The sequence below is a fragment of the Bombus vosnesenskii genome, unplaced genomic scaffold (assembly GCF_011952255.1).
Source record: "Bombus vosnesenskii isolate JDL3184/JDL3185 unplaced genomic scaffold, Bvos_JDL3184-5_v1.1 scf7180000013883, whole genome shotgun sequence".
NCBI classification, from domain to species: domain Eukaryota; kingdom Metazoa; phylum Arthropoda; class Insecta; order Hymenoptera; family Apidae; genus Bombus; species Bombus vosnesenskii.
The window spans coordinates 1,777,253-1,798,149 of record NW_022883264.1 but is presented as its reverse complement, the minus strand read 5'-3'; the positions used below and the strand labels follow the sequence as shown (position 1 = coordinate 1,798,149).

General features: G+C 37.7%; 1 protein-coding gene across 5 annotated transcripts in view; it reads left to right on the top strand.

Moving 5' to 3' along the window:
* LOC117239049 (neurexin-3-like) overlaps positions 1 to 20,897 on the top strand; it is a 308,456-nt gene that overhangs the window by 90,749 nt on the left and 196,810 nt on the right. Inside the window, exon 1 of one of the 5 annotated variants that reach the window (XM_033504319.1) lies at positions 12,912 to 13,154. The exons of the other annotated variants lie outside the window; for them this stretch is intronic. Coding sequence (XP_033360210.1) covers positions 13,110 to 13,154 — 45 coding nt within the window. The 5' untranslated portion in view covers positions 12,912 to 13,109. Of the gene's footprint in view, positions 1 to 12,911; positions 13,155 to 20,897 lie in introns of those variants that run through there. 5 annotated transcript variants of the gene reach the window in all.

Genomic DNA, 20,897 nt, shown 5'->3' with positions numbered 1-20,897 from the left:
GTATCATTTCGTGTTATAATGCAAAACTAAACCGAAGACACAACAAACAACAATTTTCTTCTTTCGAAGTCTATGGAAGATTAAACTTCTCGTTAAAATTGGATTTTTCGTTGTGAAGAGAGGAACAGTTAATTTAGCAAATTTTGTATCATGCGATCGTCTCGCGATTAGTTCAGTCGACTTTACCACGAAGAAGAGAAGAGATACAACGCTGTGAATAATTGTATACTCAATTCTGAGTATTTTTAGACCTTTCGTGCTACTAAGACGAAAATTGAAGAAATCGTTCGAAGACACAACAAACAACAGTTTTCTTCTTTCGAAGTCCATAGAAAGTTAAACTTCCCATTAAAGTTGAATTTTTCGCTGCGAAGAGATGCGAACTTGATGTTCGTTTTCTTACGTTTTCACTAGATATTTAGTGGATCTTTCTTTGTTTTTCATCGCTTCTATTAATCCGTTAGGTACACTATCCGCTAGTTCATTGAAAGTTTCGTTTTGAATATCCACACTCGCGGATTTTATTCTTTTCATAAGTTGAACGGTATCTTGCACAGTTGAACTCTCCTAACCCTAAACTTTTCTCGCTAGAATTGGCTACAGGATCGTGTTCGGATGAGGACTCGATGCTGGCAATAATTCCATTTCGAAATTCGAAAACTACTTTTTCGTAGCAATAGAAGCATTGTCCTGCTGAAAAATCATTCTTTTGTCTTTTATTTCGGCTACGAAAGACGATAATTCGCCATGTAACGTCTCCTCTTATCCCATAGCGTTCGATTTTTACCTTCTACAAAAGCAATTCCACTCGATATATCCAGACACGACCAGTGGTTTCTTCAAAATGTCCAAGCAACGCAGAAAATCTGTTTCAGTTTATAATTCACAGCGACGAAAACAGAAGAATACAAATTTTATCGAGAACATTACGAACATTTCGCAGATTAAACGAATCTCCTCTCAGGCCGAAGAGACAAACGTAATCATCGTTAACATAACGAAGTCGATTATACTTGTCGAAAATGGTCCCTTCGATTATCCGCCCTCGTTATTTTCGCCAGGTTCGACTCTAGACGAAACTTTTCTATCAGCGTTAAACGAGAACTTTAAGGAAATTTCCAGCACCGTGAAAGAGGCCCTTTTAATTAATTGAATGGCGCGATCGTTATAGCCAGTGGAAGGCAATAATTACACCTTCCGCCCGGCTTGTGTTCGACGATAAACGACTACGAGGCGCGACGAACAAAATCCCGCACCGGTAAAAGTCGCGGAAGATGGCAATTGTCATTCGAACTGCGGACTATTCGGCTTAAAATTAAATCGATCATTGTGTTAACTGTATGTGTATCTAATTTTACATTGGTTACGCTGCTGATCATAAAGTCGCTCAAAGTTGGAAAGTGTTGCAACACCAACAACGAACATTCGTGTTATACAAAACATTCTGAAAATTGATCAGCTGTGTATGCGAATATTTGGGTAAAATACCAACAAAATTTGGGACTTGAAACCGTCATTCGATTAAATTGACAACGTTGCTACGTTAGCATTTTCGTTACTTCGACAAACAATCATTTTTCAATCTTTACACGATCTGGAAGGATTATATTCTTTGTCGATTGATAATACACAGTTTGTAAAATAGGTCCACTGTTTGGTGGACGACAGCTCGCAGAGATACTTCGCTTGTGTGAACGAGATGCGAAACGGTGAATTCCAAATGAAACGGTTAACTGAAAAGCGTAGGTGAATTGGTTCTCCGTGAGACGAAACGTTGCCAACAACTCGTCACGTTTCTCAAAATGAAAAAAACACGAAGGAGGGATGAAACGTAAAGGGAGAGGGGTTAGAAGGAGAAAATAGCGAGAATGTTCGTTCGCACCAGACGTCCCAATTAAAATCTCAAGATTTATTCGCCAGAGTTTCGGGGATTAGTCGATGGTGGCGGCCGACTTTTCGACGTTTCAAGACACTCTGGATGATCGTGGCTGAACAATTAAGGGGCAAATAGGCCGGATTTTAATTAATGCGAACGCCGAACCGATAATGTCGGTTATTGTCGTGAACGGGTTTTTCGGTGTGCGCGTAATTAACACGGGCCGGCTAATTAGCCAAGCGCGTTAAAAGACATTTAATTACTGAACTACACGCGAAACCATCTAATTAGGCTGGTTTTCGGACTCGTTTGAATCTCGAAATATGACAGATATTCGATAACTTGCACCAGCAATTCCGATGAAATTTTCCTAAAAATTCTATCTTAATCGAAGGTGATTTATTAACAATCAAGTGGATCAACAGATACGAAATTATTAATATTATTGCAATCGTTAGAATTAAAATGCCTAAGTAAATCATTAGTTTGATGATTATTACACAGACTCATCTTGCATTTTCGATCGCCTCCTCGTTACTATTGTAGATAAAAACTTTTCAAAAAATTGTTTAAACATCGATGACGGTTCGCAAAAACATGTTCGCAACATTTCGTTTGATGCATCCATTGCTTTCTTTACCGTTTTCTTCAACCTTTTCTATAGGACACCGCGTGAAATATGTTAAACGCGAATTATCGTCTCCCGTCGTCGATGTGCTAACAAATGTACCTTCCGGAATCTCATTTAGAGAAATGTTTTTGGACACGCGCGGCTCATATAGCGCTGTGTCTACTACACACAAAGTCATAGAACGAAAAAACTATTAAACTGCGGAATATTCGTATATGAAATAACCATCTAACACTTTAACGAGCAATGCACGCGGTATCGGGCAATCTCTGCCAGCGAACGGGGTTGCAGAGAGAGAAAAAAAGGGGTCGGCGAGCACTTTCGTCGCGCTAGACAGTGGGTTCAATTAAATCGCGACACCCTTTGGCCGCGGTGCAATATCGAGTATTTGCCAGCCGAGAGAATTGGCCAGCGGGTCGAAAGGTCCTTCGGGGAATTTCACGATCGCGCAAAAACTAATTATCGCCCGGCAACCTTTGTCGCGTTCATTTTATTATTCGCGCGAGCTCGCCAACATGGCGATCAAATTTATACAATCCACATACTTATTAAATGCTATGAATACGAAAAACAGAACGCACACTCGTTTAAGATCACAGAGAAATTGTCGACGATTGACTCGTGGTAATATGGTTTGCCTTCGTGTTGTCACGAAGATGCCAGTTGCCTGCAACCCGACGAATGTGGCGATGAGGTTCCACGTGGAGTCTAAGGCGACTAAACGCAGATTCATCACGCGGACGTTTGGGAACTTGATCTTGAAACTTGCAGCTTCAAGCTGCTAAGGAAACCAATGGTAGTGGTAGATCACAACAGAGGAAAATGTACTGTAGATTTATCAGATCAAGTGATAGCATATTCTACAGCATATAGAAGAACCTTCGAGTGGTATACAAAGTTAGCTTTAGAGTTATCGTTAAATACTTCAATTTCAAACGCGATGATACTCTATAAACAAGCAACAAAAGCAAAAATCAAGATACCAGATTTTAGAATGGCACTCGCCATGCTCCTTACACAGTGCCATTCACCAGAACCGTCGATAAAGATTGCCACACGAAATACAGAAGAGAGAAGGGCAAGCGTACCTGGCACGAAACTTTGCAGAGTGTTATAAAAAAATGTTAAACAGTTAGGATCAAAAATCGCTCAGAATCGGACCAAAAAGGTGACCACCTATTGTCCAGATTGTATCGACGAGCCACATTTATGTTTAAAGTGTTTTAACACAGTGCACCGTTAGATGCAAGATTTGTTCTCATTTTGTTTTTATTGGTGTTCTAATAAAAATGTTTAATTGCTCAATGTGGCACTTTTTATTTCAAAGTATCTTCCATTTATCGGTTATATTCAAAATGCCTTAACTGTCAATTTTCATTCAATTTTTACATTTGTAAGAAGTTGAAGCGGTCCGGTCACCAATGACCCATAGCGTCATAGGAGAAACCGTAGCCGGGTCATCTATGACCAAGGTGGCAAAGTGTTAATGGTCGAATTATAAATGTACAGCTCGTATTCTACAAGTATTTTCCTACTGCTCCAACCGAAGTACGCTATATCACGTTTCTTCTCTACTTTTGCCAAAATGCTATCATCACAAACTTGTATCAAACTTGTCGCTAGAACCTATTTTAATTATAAGATTCTATCAAAGAATGTAATGGCTTTATAGAAATTTCGTGCACTAAATCGTATATTTCTTTCATTTGAGCAAATACTACCCTTATAACGTAGGCTAAATAAAATAACAGGGTTAATAAAAAATGGTTGGTAATTAAGAGATGTAATTTAGAAAAATCGCTTCGTCTTCTCGCCAGCTTCCTTCCGCGCGCGCAATTTACGGTGGTTACAGCGCGATAAACGCGCAGTATCGCTCGGTTTGTTACTAATACCGCTGGTTAAGCAATTCCAGTCGCGAAATATTTTCGTAGCCGGACAAACCCGTATTTGCATACTCGCGAGTACGCGGGTCAGCTCGTTGTCATTTGCACGCCGGCCACTCTAATTGAAACTCGTTATATCCCGAATTATTCCCACTGCTCCGGATTCGCATTATCGCATTACCGATTTAATGTTCGCGTTCCGTTCAGTTGTCGTCGCTAAGCTTTTTAACCAAGCAGAACGGAATGCTATTGTCACGGGATCGCGCTTCCTGCAGCGAGTTAACGAACGAGAGAGCGAATTTCACGGTTTCCAGCGTTTGTCTTAATTTTCCCGCGTTTCGCCTTGTTGCCACGTTGTCGGAACGTTCGCCAGTTTCTTTCACTCGCCATCGAACGCGAAAACGAATAAAAATTCGTCGTCGTATGGTCTCGTCCGGTTTCTTCTCGTTACCTGATTATCATGCATCGACGACTCCTATGTTTCGCATAATTGGATTAGAACTAGATTATAATCTCGCATAATCTGCGTGCAAACGCGCAGAAATCTTTCGAATGGTTGATTGATATTTAAGACCTTGAAACCGACCAGGTTTCATGAAAATTTCTTGCATGTTCAAGGTGCAGATAGAACGGAGAAAATGATGGTTCGTCGTAATTTACGAATCAGAATTGAACAGCAATTCGTAGTGCGTTCACCGGTGCGTAATTTACAGGTTCCATTATAATCTGCGCGACACAATTTTATTTGCAATATACAAAAAACGCCGATATATCATTCGAACTTGAAACGTGTTGGTATATCAGAAACGTTGAGAAAGCAGCGGATAGATCATTTTAACGAAAAGGAGATATTCTGAGAATGCAACGCAGCTGTAAACCATTTCTATGAACCTCGTTTGAAAAGCAAGCAATTCTGAACCGTTGCTAACCCATTATCATCGTTATCATCGCATACCTCAAAATCAAAACATCAAACCGTAATTATTACGGATTAGTACCAAATATTTAAACGCACACGTAGGCGTATTCCGCGCTCGTTATTAACACTCTGCTATTACGTTGATTCATTTATTAAACGTGTAATTATTTGATGCATAGCGATGTTTACCGTAACACGTTACACCAAATGCATGTAAATCTTCAGCTACGAGTCGAATTATCATCGCTGTACTCGGCCTGCTATTTATTTAATGCCAGCTCTATCGTAGATTTAACGCATACACCGGTGGTTGCGCTCGCGTCGCCCACCCCCCACGGTCTCTGTACGTGTATTTTCCACGAAATCGGTGGGAAAGGGCCGTTGCCCGCGAATTATGCATCTCAATTTTACCATTTCCATCGAAGCCCGACCGCAACCATTCAAACTATTGAATTATTTATCGGCCGGATGCGGCAAGACGCGAAATTTTCTTCTCCAACTGGAACGCTGCTCCTTCGAATACAGTTCCAGTGGAATAGTAACTCGCCTAACTGCTATTTGATTTTCACCGCTCCCTCCGACCCTGAATAATTCCATTTTACCGCACTTTGATATTTTATAGCTGCGCGTAGCGTGAATTTTTATTGTTTCGTCGCTTAACGCCAATTAAGAATCCGATGATAACCCGGCGATATCCTGGTCGTCTTGCGAACTATGAAACTAACTATAACTAAATAGCCGGTATTTCTAAAGAAATTAAATACTCGTGTGATTAAATTTAAACTCTGAAAGTCTTCGCTTACATCGTTACGATTTTCAGCTATTTTGTTAAACATCCACCGAACAGCGAGTAACTAAATTTACTTGTCGCTATTAACGTTCGATTCCCTCAGAAGTTTCGAAATTAGAGAACAAGTCGGTTAATAGGTTGGAGACATTGCAGCGAGCTTAATGGAAAATAGTATTAAATGATAATACACGACGTTGTCTAAAACACTTTGAGTCTGCCGATTAATAAAATGCCGCGTTCAAAATCTATATTTCCATGTTATATATTTTAATTTGATTATAAAATGTTGAATTTTCTACGAGAAACTTTCGGCACATTTTTCCTTTATCGGAACAAATTTCAACGTATCATACCGTGATATCGCGTACACGTTGAAAAATAATTACCCTTGTTAAAGTCGGTAATATTAAATAAACAAGAATATCGACGAGTTTAGTGAATATCGCGAATTAAATTACACCACACAGTATACGTACGTACCTCATCGTACGCGCATATTCCGCGAATAAATTGCCTGATGCACGTCCCTATATGAATTTCGTTCAATGATGGAATAGCTTGCCGATTCGTTTTTAAAGGTAACGCGCAAACAAATATTTTTAACAACGGGCCAATTTCGAATGCTTAATAGCGTTCGCGTAAATATCGTAGAAACACTTGGCAACGGTCGATTCAAAGGAAAATCTCATTTCACGCAATCGTAATTCATTTTTACGACTCGCAAGGAAACTTTATAAATACGATTCATTTGATTCGGTAAGTAATGGCCTTGCATTATTCTGTTCGATTCTCGTACGAGCCCCTCATCTTTCTTACGTTATTGCTGCAATAAAAATAAAGCAAACGATACAGACCCCTAACTATTTGAGATACGTTTTTCTTTTTCCACGTAGAAATGTTTCATTTCTTTAAGAAGAGAATTTCTTCCTTTCCGACTTCAAAGATTCCGATTAATCAAAATTTTACATCTTTAGACTTCTTCAATTTACGCTCAATTTCGCTGCTTGGTCGTCAATGGATCGATATAGAAAATTGCACACGTGTCTTGCGCTCGTTGGCAACGCGCAATTTCACAGAGGCGCTCGAAAAGCGGGAGAAAAAAATCGACGCGAACCAAAAACTGACTGATTTGTTTTACGACACGCACCTTCCCGGAAGCCATCAGATTTATCTACCGGATTTGCCGTGTTCGCTCGTTTCGCACGTTGACACACGCCAGTGTGCGCTGTCCCGTGTATTTATTACCTAACTAACGAACGCTAACCGAACAGAAAGAAATCGCAAGTCGAAGTTTATCTACGATTCGGACGGTCCGTGAAACGAGACGATCGAGAGTTCGGTGTTTATCTTTCATTTCTGGCCGAACAGAATTTTTTACGAGTCATTCGATATTCGTTCGAACGATATATTAGGTTGCCATAAAAGTTTCTTTCGTTTTAGAAGAAAACAATAGATCGCGGCATTTTTTGTTTTAAGAAACGTGTCCTACGATAGTTAGAAGACAGTTAGAAGATAAAGACCACAGCATTCGACGGATTAGGTTTCATGTTTGTATCGACATAGCCAGATAAAGCAGCTGCGTGCAGATAGCGGAGGACATTTTTGGGACAAGCTAATAGTAGAATACGTTGAACTGCAGAGGAAAGCGACTTGTAAATTGTACAACAATAATCTACAGTTGATACGAAGTGACTGGACTGACTACAAGACTGTGATTATACTATGACAACAGAATTTTGATATTCTTTCTACTGGTACATCGTTTGCCAAGAAATTGAAATGCTCGCAACAACAGAAACACTTTGTCGATGTTTATCTTTCTCCGGGAAGGGAAAAAACGCCCTGGTGTTTTTAGTTTCTGTTGGGGGAGATATTGTGGAAATATTTATTATTCCAAGTGTTGGGAAATTTGTAGCAAAATAGGGATACGAGTTACAGTTGCAAATTTTTATAGTACGACATAAAAAGACGAAAGGGAAAGGGGAGGAGAACGCTTTTATCTTTACGTATGTCATTTAAATAAATTTTATGAAGCTGTTTGATAGGTAAAAAATTGTATTTATTGACTCTAGTGAAAGAAAAATATCTCGTGGTAGTTACGGTCGCAATGTTACGTAGAATGCGGCGTATATTTTATTATCGAGTGACAGAAACACTTGCGTTGAATATTCCGTTACAACTTGCAAATTCGTACGCGGTGAAAAGAAAGTCGAACTAACTTTTTCTAGCCGCGCCACGTTCACTTTATACGCCATCGATGCAGGCGAATGCAGAAAGCGTAAAAATATACACGCGCAAAACCTACGAGATCAAAATAAACAATCGTTACGGATCCAACCGTTACCGGAAATATTTGTTGAAATTTTGATTTTTTGCAGACACGTTCGCATCCTTTTTTCGTTAACAAAATAAAAAAGGAATAGAGAAACAGTAAAAAGCGTAGCTCGCCAGTTGACTGCGTCGTTTGTGACGAACTCGAGGCGTACGAAAAAAGCTTTTGTTTTGTCGCGACGATGTAAAACTACGTTTAAACGTTTGCGTGCTGGCAAACACGCGTCGATTTCAATGGAAATTTAATTGAAACCTGGTGATTTCATTTTACGCGAATAGGGACGTATCATTCACATAATCGAGTAGCGGAACTTCATTATACGAATTTACGAACAGCTTACTTACAACAAGATTTTGTGAACAAATATGACGGCAATTTGTAACGCAATTGAACGCTGTTCTTCGTGTTGTGGAAGAATTTAGTGTTCTTAATCCTTTCAGAGATAAATTTATTCGGACCAGGAGAACGTAATTACCTCTTCCGTTTTTCTGTGTAGTTACAGGTAATTGTATAATATTAAAAGCACGTAAGTATGAAGTTACCGTTTGCGGAAAGATTTTAAGTAATACGTAACGAATCGTGAACGTCGAGCATTGATATAATAATTGATATAAAATATTATTATTAATATAATAATGTATTAATATAATATTATTATTAATATAATAATATTTTAACATCAATATTGTAATACGCAACGTAAAAATGAAAAAATTGGAAGCAACCAAACTGCAAATAAAACAATCACTTCGCTGCTTGCAAAGATTTAGTGTTAAACATAAGTCAAGTAACAAATAGCATAAATTGAATTTACCCAGACTCTTCTAGAAATCTGGCAAAGTGATTCTTTATTTTGTCAAAAAAACCTGTACGTATTTTTCGTTCGCATCCGTCGCTTTTTTTTAATGGCGTGTTTATCGCTACGTCGAAACTCCGCCGGGTAGCAGTTAATTTCATTTAAGGTAAAAAACTATTCAGAAACGTATACACACAGCAGCGAGCCAGTTGCCCTGTTATTATCTCGTTCTCAACGGCTCAAATTTCAGGGACGCCCAACTGCTTACTCTCGACCCAGTACGTCATAATTACTGGCGAAAAGTATTGCAAACGAAAGTTGTAACCAGACGTGCCGTTAGTAGCCACTCGAGAACCACCATTTTTCGCGAAACTTCATTTCCCCCCGTGCGCGCTCGCTTCTTTTTGTTTCGCCGTTTCAACGTTTCGTTCCTAACATTAATGACCAGTTCTGGCAAATTTTGCCGTTGCAACAAGGAAATCGAGGGATCAGGAAACGAAGCATACTGCTTCGTATCATTAGAGACAATAATGACCTAATTTTAAGAACTATTTTAAAAACTAAATTTTAAAAACTATATAGATAGAAAATATATTGTATTCCAAAAATATTTTTCGTTACTATTTACGTTAGAATTTTCCATAATGTTGAAATACTTTCGCGAGAGACTATAACCAGTTAAGAGGTTAATAGCGCCGCGATATCACAATGAGAAGGAGCTTTGTCATTTGCATTTTGCAAAATCTGACCAGGATTCAAGGTACGCCAGGCAATTAACGTGGCGTCCGTTCTTTCAAATCTTGTTACGGTAACGCTTTAATTAAGACGCGATCTAACGACGATCCCGAATCGACGCAACCCTTCCCCGACGATAATCAAAGGCCTCGTTAGACTCCCACTTTCTCTGGAATTAAACCGCAAATCGGGCCTGCAATTTTGCCGTACAAATTCCACGCCGCAGAGCGAAATTCCGGCATTATTGCCGTAATCACGAAACGATAACGAGACACCTTTTGACCAGCGAACGAATGGCGTTTCGTTCCTAAAACGAATTTCGTTTGGCGGAAATTTAAACAAAACCCGAAACAACGCGGCGTTCTGCAACTGTCGTTAATCCTTTAAGATAAAAAAGATTGACGAAAAGTTTTGACGGGATGAAACTTCACGATAAATTCAGGTGAAACGATGCGAAATTAGAGCGAAGCTTATGATGGGAATATATTTAGTTTGCTTGTCTGTTGTCATAAAATGAGATATACAAAATATAATAAAAATATGATATATATAATACGAAATTTCGTATTATTCATGTTATTATGGATACAATATCACAATATATATATTTAAATCTCATTCGAAAGAGATTATTGTATGCAGAACACAGTTTAACTGTATTTTGAATTTTTATTTATCAGATCACAATTGATAAGTTGAGATTAGGATGATAATCCTCATTTGAAACAATTTTGTTACTGTTACTTGTTAATGTACTTTACATTTTATGTACATTTTAAATATGGTACGCAAAATCGAAGTTGCAAGGAACAATAATAAAAATTTGATATTTCAATAACGCCTTTCACGATTATAATTAAATATTTTTCAAAATGTCGCACGAGTGTTACATCTAGCATCTCGCACGCAAAAGTTTACCAATTTACAATATATGTACTAGCAGATTGACAAGTTACAATTTACAGATTATATAGAATTCTATTTTATGATTTTATAATTTTTCGTTAAATAAGATAATAAAATAACTCTTGCAATTAGTAAAATTTCATTTGTTTTATCGTCAAGCTTATGCAAGGGAACATATTAATACTGGTGAATTTAGTGACTTGAAAAATTTCAATAGTGCAAGACAGGCCAGGTATTCAATTGCAATTGGTTGCTATCCATATTTTCATCAGTCTTGCAATAACCTTATGCTACCAATTATGGATTAAAAAGTTATGAAATCACAACTCACCGAAGGCCAAGGTTACGACTTCTTTCCGAAGATCCATTGAAATCTCGAGTTCGTTGCTGAGTCATCGAGGGGCCACAAAACGTAAACACCACTTTATTACAGCCGACGTAAACAAAAGGAAACAAATTCTCGGACAACAAACACAGGCTTACACACTCACAAGTTTGAAAGTCACAGTCTGTCGTCGAACTTTCGCCAAATAACTCGATACGTATATATACACGTCCCTCGAAATCAGTTTTTGACGAAAATACATACGTGACATGCTATGTTGCAACCGAACGTGAATTTCTCGCGGGAAATACCTCGATATCGTTTACTTATGCGTCTCTCAAATGCGAATTTTACTATACACTTCGTTTAAGGCACGCCATTTTGCAGAACGATTATCGAAAGATTACTGCAGCAAGCTAGACGCCGCGATTTCTTCCCGCGTTTTACTTTCTTTCGGTGCTGTGATTGGTTGATTTCCTGCTGCCATATTCGGTTTCGTCGAGAATCGTGAACACGTATGTCGGAAGCAATGCGGGGTAATTATTTAACTCATTTCATAATATTATTTAACATATATCGTGAAAAATTCTGAATATTCGGATTCTTCGGTTGTCGTTTCATCGTGTATTAGCATTATCAGCTCTCGGTATCGAATTGACAAACAGAATTCTTCTCATATAAAGAAAGACACATTAAGTATATGTATATGTATGTTCCAAGCAATGCGATCAAAAATTTGTCTATTTTAATTGGAATATATGTATATTGAAATTCAGTATACGATTTTGTTAAATTCAATTATTATTATCCAAAGAATTGATATTAATTTGATAGTATAAAACTTGATCGGGAAGTAAAAAGAACATTAATAGTCGAAATACTTTCGTGTGCTACCGTATGTGGTTCGATAGTTTATATACGACAAAAATACATACGTGAATTATTATGTTGCAACTAAACGTGAATTTCTCGCGGGAAATATCTCGATATCGTTTACTTATGCGTCTCTCAAATGCGAATTTTATTATACACTTCGTTAAAGCACGCCATTTTGCAAAACGACTGTCGGGAGTTTACTGCTTATATTGAGATCGAGAATCGATTCGCAGGAAATTGACGTCACGATTTCTTCCCGCGCTTTACTTTCTTCCCGCGCTTTACTTTCTTCCCGCGCTTTACTTTCTTCCCGCGCTATGATTGGTTGATTTTCTGCTGCCATATTTAGTCTCGCTGAGAATCTCAAACACGTACGTCACGAGCAATACGGGGCAATTATTTGACTTATTTCATAATGTAATTTATCATATGTCGTGAAAAGTTCTGAATATTCGGATTCTTCGGTTATCGTTCCATCGTGTATTAACATTATCAGCTCTCGATATCGAATTGAGAAATAGAATTCTTCTCATATAAAGTAAGTCGCATTAAGTATATGTATGTCTATGTTAGAAGCAATGCAATTAAAAATTTTTCGATTTTAATTGGAATTATTTATCAAAATACAGACATTTTACCAAGCATTTATTTTATAAATCATATATATATACATATGAATATATATATATATTCACACACACACATATATATACACACATCAATATACACACATGAATATACACACAATATACGCAATAGAATAGAAACACTTTCATGTGCTATTATACATAGTTCGATAGTTGACATTTCACGAGGCCCCGTGTTGTACCCGCGTTGTACCCGCGTTAGTTTCGTTTCTGTTTCCGACGTAGAAGCATAGCGTCAGTGATTCGCGTGACGCGACGTAACTTTCAACGTTCGTTTTTCTCCGTTTATGCGTTGTGTGTTCGTTTGAGTGAAAATGTCGCGAGTGTTGCAACAAAAACCATGCAAAACAGAAGAAGAATACGGGAGCAAAAGGAATTCCAGGCTGCAGCAGAATGCCCATTGTCCAACAGGGTTTCGTTCCATGGTATTTCAACGGGGTAAGCCACCTCTTTTAGTACGCTTCCAGGCGCCTCTTTCCAACCAATTAATTTGCGTCCAACACCGTTTTAACTTCGTATACTCAGAGAAAATATCGTCCTTTTGTATTTTCTAACTCTATTCTATGTATAAATTTACCGCGACGGGTCGTTTCTACGGATTAACGTATCTTATAAAAGCGTTGCGTGAAATGTTAATCGTATATAAGTCTTGCACTAATTTCATAGAGGAACGTAGTTGGTACTTTCCGGGCGCCATATTGTATGCTTGTTACATGAACTTTCCAAATATCTTACAGTTAAATGGTTGGATTATTTATTATAGAATAAGTAACACAACTTTGTTTTTTTGATTTATTGTTAATGAATATATAGAACAATGTTGTTTTACACATATACACTATCGCTCAAGTGTATCTCAACATTTGGTTAATTTTGATATTATGTTATTTAATTGCATAATCAAATTGATAGTATGTGCCGATACATAATGATTGCGATCTGTATTATTATCTTATGCCTATGATGTGATTTTAACAAAGTTCTTAACAAAACCATTACATAAACAAGTTTTTTTATACTTATACAAAGACTAGCATTATATTAATTGAAGCAGTAACGTTTAGGAAATTTTAATAAAAATCGGGTACATATATTAATACCAATAATGTGTATACTAATTTTTTGCACTTGTAAAAAATATATTTAAATTAATATACCTTATAACAATCTATTTTAGAAAATGTGTTAATCTAATCCTGTTTAATATTCTGATCCTAATCTCTTGACACTTTGATGCTTCATATTTTTTAAATTTTCCAACGTTTTAGCATTTTATACATGACCACTTGATATCTTTGATCTTCGAACTGGTTCATCAGCTACGATTCTCCGATACCCTGATTTCTCGCTTTTCAGCTATCTGATTCTTTAAGATTCTCGCTTTTCACTTCTGAGCTTTTACCCTAATTTCGATACTTGAAAATCTTCACTCTTATCTTTTTAACAGCTTTGGCTCGATCTTCTGCTATTCCAACATCGATTTTAATTCGAATTCTTCTTCTACGCTGTTCTAGTTTCACTTTACTTCGACTTGTTTATTCCAAATTTTTACGTAAACATACAAACTCTGTTTTCTTTTTCGTTGCGATCATAAGGAACCATATACCTCTCAATTAATTTTTTACAAAGACTAAGTCCTTGAAACATACAAACAAATGAGCACACGAGTTCCGATTTACTGATTATTGTAAACAGTTAACCAACAACATCTCATTTTACAACGTTTGTTTTCGAGTTCTAGTTACCCTAACAAACAGTTAGACCGAATTTCTCGATATTGACTATTCGATTTCAACCAACTACTCTCCATTTCCTGATATTTCACGGTGCTGTTTCTCAATAAATACACAATACCGACCAGCTTCGTCTCTGTAATTCAAAATACATTTTCTTCCGGGAGGGGGAACGCATCAGTCCACGGGTGATCGATAATTTCCATTAAAGGGCGTGACCAGGTTGGTGGATTTAAAAAAAACCTTATCTCCGCTGGCCTTCCTTTCCGGTGATTTATAATAATTAAGCGTGCCACGATCGTATTTATAGTCGCGTTTTCACGGCTGTTTCGATGGTTTCTGCGATACTAACGATCAACGATATTTGGAAATTAATCGACTAATTCAGGATGCCTCGGTAGCGTTCTTCGCTGTTGCTTATTTAGTTTCCATTTCTACCATAAGCTACTGATCCGTTACTAATTAGCCTCGCGATGACCAATTAAGGAGATAAAGAATTCGATCAAAAGGTTGTCGAATTTTGAAGAAATTGAAGAAATTGTTGACAAAAAGATATCTCGGGAAATTATAATGCTGGAATTATTTTGTTTATATTATGTAGTTTTCTACATTTCGTCAAAACGAAAGAAATTATTTCGTAAGCAGAGTTCGTATTATCCACCACGTTTTATAAAGTTCATAGTACGTGTCTGGCGGAAATTTTCCTATTCTTCGATTTCAATTTATCCAAGAACATTGTAATTGTTTGTTTTGTCTATTATCGCTGGAACAATTACCATATATATTTCTGCAAGGCATTGCGAACCATCTGAATAATTCAATTATTTTCTTTGCCGTGTTCATAATTTCGCTAAGCATCGCAGAAACGCGCGGATTTGAATGTTAAAAGGTCGGCCTGAATTGGAATTTATTGAAAACAGACGGAACTTTCAATTAAGAGGTCAAATCGATGAATATTGTCCGTGCACAAGAAATGAACTTTATTTCTTCCGTATCGTATTTATTTAATATTTACCAGATCTTTCCGAGAATAAGAGAAAGCAAGCAATGAAAGAGTCTCATTGTTTCCACGCGAAAGGACAATACCAGAAAATAGCTAGTATTGGACCATTGCTGCTAACTTGGAATCTTTGCAAATTATAAATCTGCAAATCCAGGGAATTCAAAAGAGGCATAATTATTCAGTATGCAAATTAATTCGCTTTCTTTTGAAATAAAATGCAAACTTTTTTTTACGAATCGCTTAATATGGATTTAATTTTCATAACGTTCTTCGTATTTGGATCTGATGGTAACTCAGCAGCTTCCTCTTGAGACAAAGGGATCCAAATCTTCAGGAGTGTCTCGTCTATAAAATTTCATATTTTTCTCTGTTTCATCGTTTCACGTGTTCTGTCGAGCTTACCATACCATAAGATGTCTTAAAATTTATGGCTCAATCTTAGTTTGTCGGAAGATTTTTAATTGAATTCCGAGGCAAACTCTGACGTAATATCGAAGCGCACACCAACGAAGAATTTTGTCATATTTTTCTTAACCTTAAGAAGCAACCCAACGATAGAGAAGCGCGATTTGATTTTTCACTCTCACAGCGTCAAACTTTTGCCAATTTAACGTACTTGGATCGAACGAATCGATATCCAAATGCTGTAACAAACGCAACGATAGGCAAATACTCGTAGCAGCTTCTCAACTTTAATTTTTAAACGGATTAAAATCAACACCGGTCTAACGACGTTTCACGTGTAATTATAACGTAGTTTCAATTAACGTTCTTCGTTTTTAATAGCACGCGCGAATAGAATGGTACAACGTGTTATGCTAACACTAGCGCGTGTATTTCCTGGTCTTCTCCTCACAGGCCACAGGCCATCTCTTGGTGCGGGATTAGCATAATTCGTAAAGCTCCGGTATAGTAAACATTTGCCATTTCAACGTGCCACTTTGTCTCTGTTCTCTCCTTTCGTTCTCCTGTCCCTTTTCTGTCCTCCCGCGCCTCTCTCCTCTCTCCTCTTCCACTCCTTTTCAACCGCCCACATCCACTTGCGTGTTCTTGTTTCGCTTTCCTTACGTGTCCTGCATTTCCTTTGTATTTATTCGTGTTAATAGTCGTTTCCATTAATTTCCCACTGCTACGCTTGGGCGTATCGTTTTGTTCGTTCACTTGTTTGCCCGCTGTTTCTGCAGTGCCTTACACGCGCTCCTATTAGTTACACGTGTTCCAACGGTTTCATTTCTATTTTATCGTTTGAATAGTTGCCGCATGGCGGCCGATTAATTTCTATTTTATTGTTGGAAGAAAATTTGCGATTTAATAGTTTAATTACTGTCCGAGTAATCACAGATTTTTAGAGAAATATTTGGCACGCAGGTTAGAATGGTAAACGACGTATATCAATGTTCGTAGTATACAGATTATTTTCAAAAAATGTTTAGAAAAGTCATTTGCTTGTATTTGTTGTAACGCGAAAATCCAGCCTGAACAATCTATTGGAAATTAGCAACTTACTATCTTTTTGTGGCACCGTCAAACTACGATGCAAAATTATCTACCAAAATACGTAACGATAAATCGTATCTCATTATAGTGCTTCAAGATTGTTTGTAAAAAGACACACGAGAGAATCAGAATATGGTCAAAAATATTCATTGTATTTTAGTTAGAAAATCACCGCATATCAGCGATAATTGCGCACGGACATCGACAGAAAGATATTTTAAAGTAGCAACTTCAATTATCTTCTTGTTTCTCTCTGTTCATTCCATGTTCATCCATATTTCGCGAATTTTCCTATGTTACACGGGTTTCGGACGAAACACCTGGACAAATGTCGTAGTGACAGTTTACGGTATTTTCACACGAAACGGTGAAATCCTCGGTTGCTCGGTTATTCCGTAGTCGTCCGCGAAACTCCAAATTAAAGCGGTTTCAACGCATCGAACAACGTAGTTGGCGTGTCACTGTCTATTCCGTACAACGTATTTCCGCGTATCGTCGCCTCCGCCGGACGTTAGCGCCGCGAAATTTACACTTAATGACGTTCGCGCAACCATAACCGCTTGCCTCACCGTCTCACCGCTTCCTGCAATTTTCGCGACGCGATTCCACGAATGTCAGCTGCAACCTTCTTTTTAGAAACAAGCGTCGATGTTGGGAATTCTCTTTGACGCGTTTCTTCAATTATTTAAGGGACGTTGATATTTGTCGGGTGAAATGTGTAGTGATTTTTCATATTAAAATTAGCGATACGATCGATATTTTGATTATCCTTGCAATCGAGATTGGTTCGAACGATTCAATGTTAATTTCAAATTATCGCGACGAGATGGAAATCAATTACTCTGTGTTTTACTGCAAACAGGCGGTCACTGATTCGTGGTTTGATATATGTTGTATTAGGATAATTTAACGAAATCTTGAAATTGCTTGGAAAATTTCACGAGTTGCTTGGCTACGTAGTCAGGCAATCGCGTTACGTTAACTGCCTTTTATAATAATTTGAGAAGAGTTGAACGCGACGTCTTGAGAAATTCAATAACGTGGAAACAACGGAAAATGGAAATTTGACAATTTACGACCGTCACGATAATATCGTTACGACTGTCTCAATTTACTGAAACAATGGAATTGTCATTCTGAATTCGACACGAGTTTCGAGAATAATACTCGCATTAATTCATCATTAACAGGCATATTATATGTATTTTCGCGGGACAACCCGCGGAAATTTCATTTGAGCCGCGAATATTCGAAATATTACCTACGATGATGTAGAAATTTGAAACGCGTAGACATGAAAAAGCTAAAGGAGAACGGGCAAGTTAATTAATTAAAATTTCTCATATCGTAAGAGCTGTGAAACAGCGTAATAATTCTGTCAGAGAGGTTTGTTTCCTAAAAGGCCGATGATCGTGGCAACGACACGCGACGTAAATAAATTCGTTAGTGGATTATATTTTCGAGTTTTATTCCGTGCAATTAAGCCGGCCTCTCGAAAAGTGGGCGCGCGAGTTAATTAAGGGAGTCGCGCGAAGGAATAAGAAGGCGGTGGCGTTAATTAAAAGGATCGCAGACACGTTTTAGTCTTATGACGAACCTGATTGCCTGCCTTAACGGTCAGCAGGAACAATGCAGGAGTAACAAAAGCCTGGTCAGCATTTTCCTCATAAATCGCCGTTTCAAACTCGCTCATGCGGAAACGAGAAAATCGGAGATTTTTTATTAGGGGTTACTGCAATTATCGTAATGCTTTGTTCCTTTAAATCAACCGTGAAGTTTCTTCGAAATTAACTCACTTAGGTTTACAGTATTTATATCGCGAAGATCGTAGCTGCGAATAATATTGCAATTACTTTTTTATTAACGCGAACATTGGAATCTTAAAAGTTATAGAACAGAAAATAATTTCTTGTGTAAATGTATGGTAATACATAATGTATGGGTAGGGGCAATTGTTCTTTTGTGTGTAATTTTGACGTAACGAAGCTCTGTCTGGTAAACATTTATAATATTGGCATGGCAAAATGAAGCAAACTGTGCTGATACTATACCTGAAAGTAGAACAGATACGCCATTAATCAAACAAGCATACTACCATTTAGCATAAAGGTAAAAGAAAACAGAATTATGCTGTTTTTAATTTCGTGACTAATTTTTACTTAAAAAATAATTTCTGCATAACCTGTAACAAGTTAGATCAAAGGTCATATAATCCTATAACTTGCATATTTATCTTTGGTATATTGCATTTGATTAGATATTTCTTACAAAATGTATGAAGTTTCCAAGATTTTTGTATCATGAAAACGATTAACGTGCAATTTGAAAGGAAAGCCTGCCCTATTTATGTGACTCATTAAAACTTCAGAAGCTTACAGCGCTCTCTGTTTAGCGAATGTAGATTCGAAAAATCGATATTTCTCGCTGTAGAATGCAACTTTGTGTCCCTTTGCGAAGACATTTAAGAAGTTTAGCTTATTCCTCAACAGCGAATAATGTAGTGAAATAACAACCGCGAATGGAAAATTCATGGTACGAAGCGGGAATATTTCAAAATATACATATGTATGACGACACGTATGAGTTACTTACACGTAACGTTCCACACGTAGGAACGTTGTATTTTAAATGAAAGGAGGATAAATGAAATATCTCTGATAAAATGAAAGACTGAAAATATTTGATTCGTTCTTTTATCTCTTCTTTTTTTTTTTAGTACTCGTCAAAATGAATATTTTCTCTTAAATTATCTGAATTAATTTGGTCGATGGATTTAGTCGATTGAACAAATGAATTCCTTTATTTAATATATTAAATGCTGCTCTTAAAACCAATTATTAGAGTCTACATTTTACTATATCGTCTTACCCGCGTTTTATTTAAAATACTTATTTCAAATACTTGTATCATGCTTTTACGGAACATTTCAAAAGCAAGATTCCGCAGGCGTCGAGTAGAACCCGAGAAAATGTAGAAAACACCGTTCGACACTAAATCTCTCACTTGCGAACGTCGAAAAATCCAAATTAATAATTCAAACAGAAAAACAACCGGTTTTGCGCGCATAAAAGCCGAAGTCACGTTTTTAAAGGGTGGTCGCGTAGGGAGAAATCGTCGAAAAGGAATTATACGTACAAGGGTGGTTGGCAAACGAAGCAGGAACGCTGCCATATTTTTTAGTATTGTCCTCGGCACTCTCGTATACAGCGAGCTCGTCGTCTCGAGTCTGCGAGATTCATTCTGAAGATACCGCTCATACCTGGTCGACGGTATTTTATTTACCCGGGGCTGTATATTTTCCAACTGGCTGAGATTTCTTCTTTGCCGCGCGAAAGCATCCCGGAAGGGGATGAGCACGCGACGAACAGGGGTGAGAAGAAATATAAGGGCGGCTGTTAAGGGTTAACCCGGTTGAATAACGGCCACGCTCGTTGTTCCACGCGACGTGCAACCCCTTCATCTCTGTTCATGATCTCAGGCTGAAACGTGGTTTACGACGAATAGACGGTTGACAGCTGTTAAGACAGTAAAGCACACCACCGGCCAAACGTATATGATGCTAACCTTATGACGACCGAGTGGATTTCGGACGAAGCTTTCGCTGTAATATGGCTCTGGGCTTGCTTGAAACTCGCAGAGTTAGTGGCTCGCGGACGGTCGCAGAATGAAAGAATTCGACGGTTTAATGCCTCCATGAAAATGAAACGTGTCGCCGTTCTATGCGGTTGAATATTCATGGCTGTTTTATTTTCTCTAACCGGAAATCTAATCGAGTCGAAGAAGGTATTTATTGGTATACTTACGTTTACATATTAGGTTGTAGCAAAAGCTTCTTTCGTTCTACGAGGGAACGATAGATGCACAATAGCTTTTGTTTTATGTTATTTTATTAAATTACGTGCGGCGCATTTTCTTCCAATAGAACATAAAAAATGTTGCGTATCTACG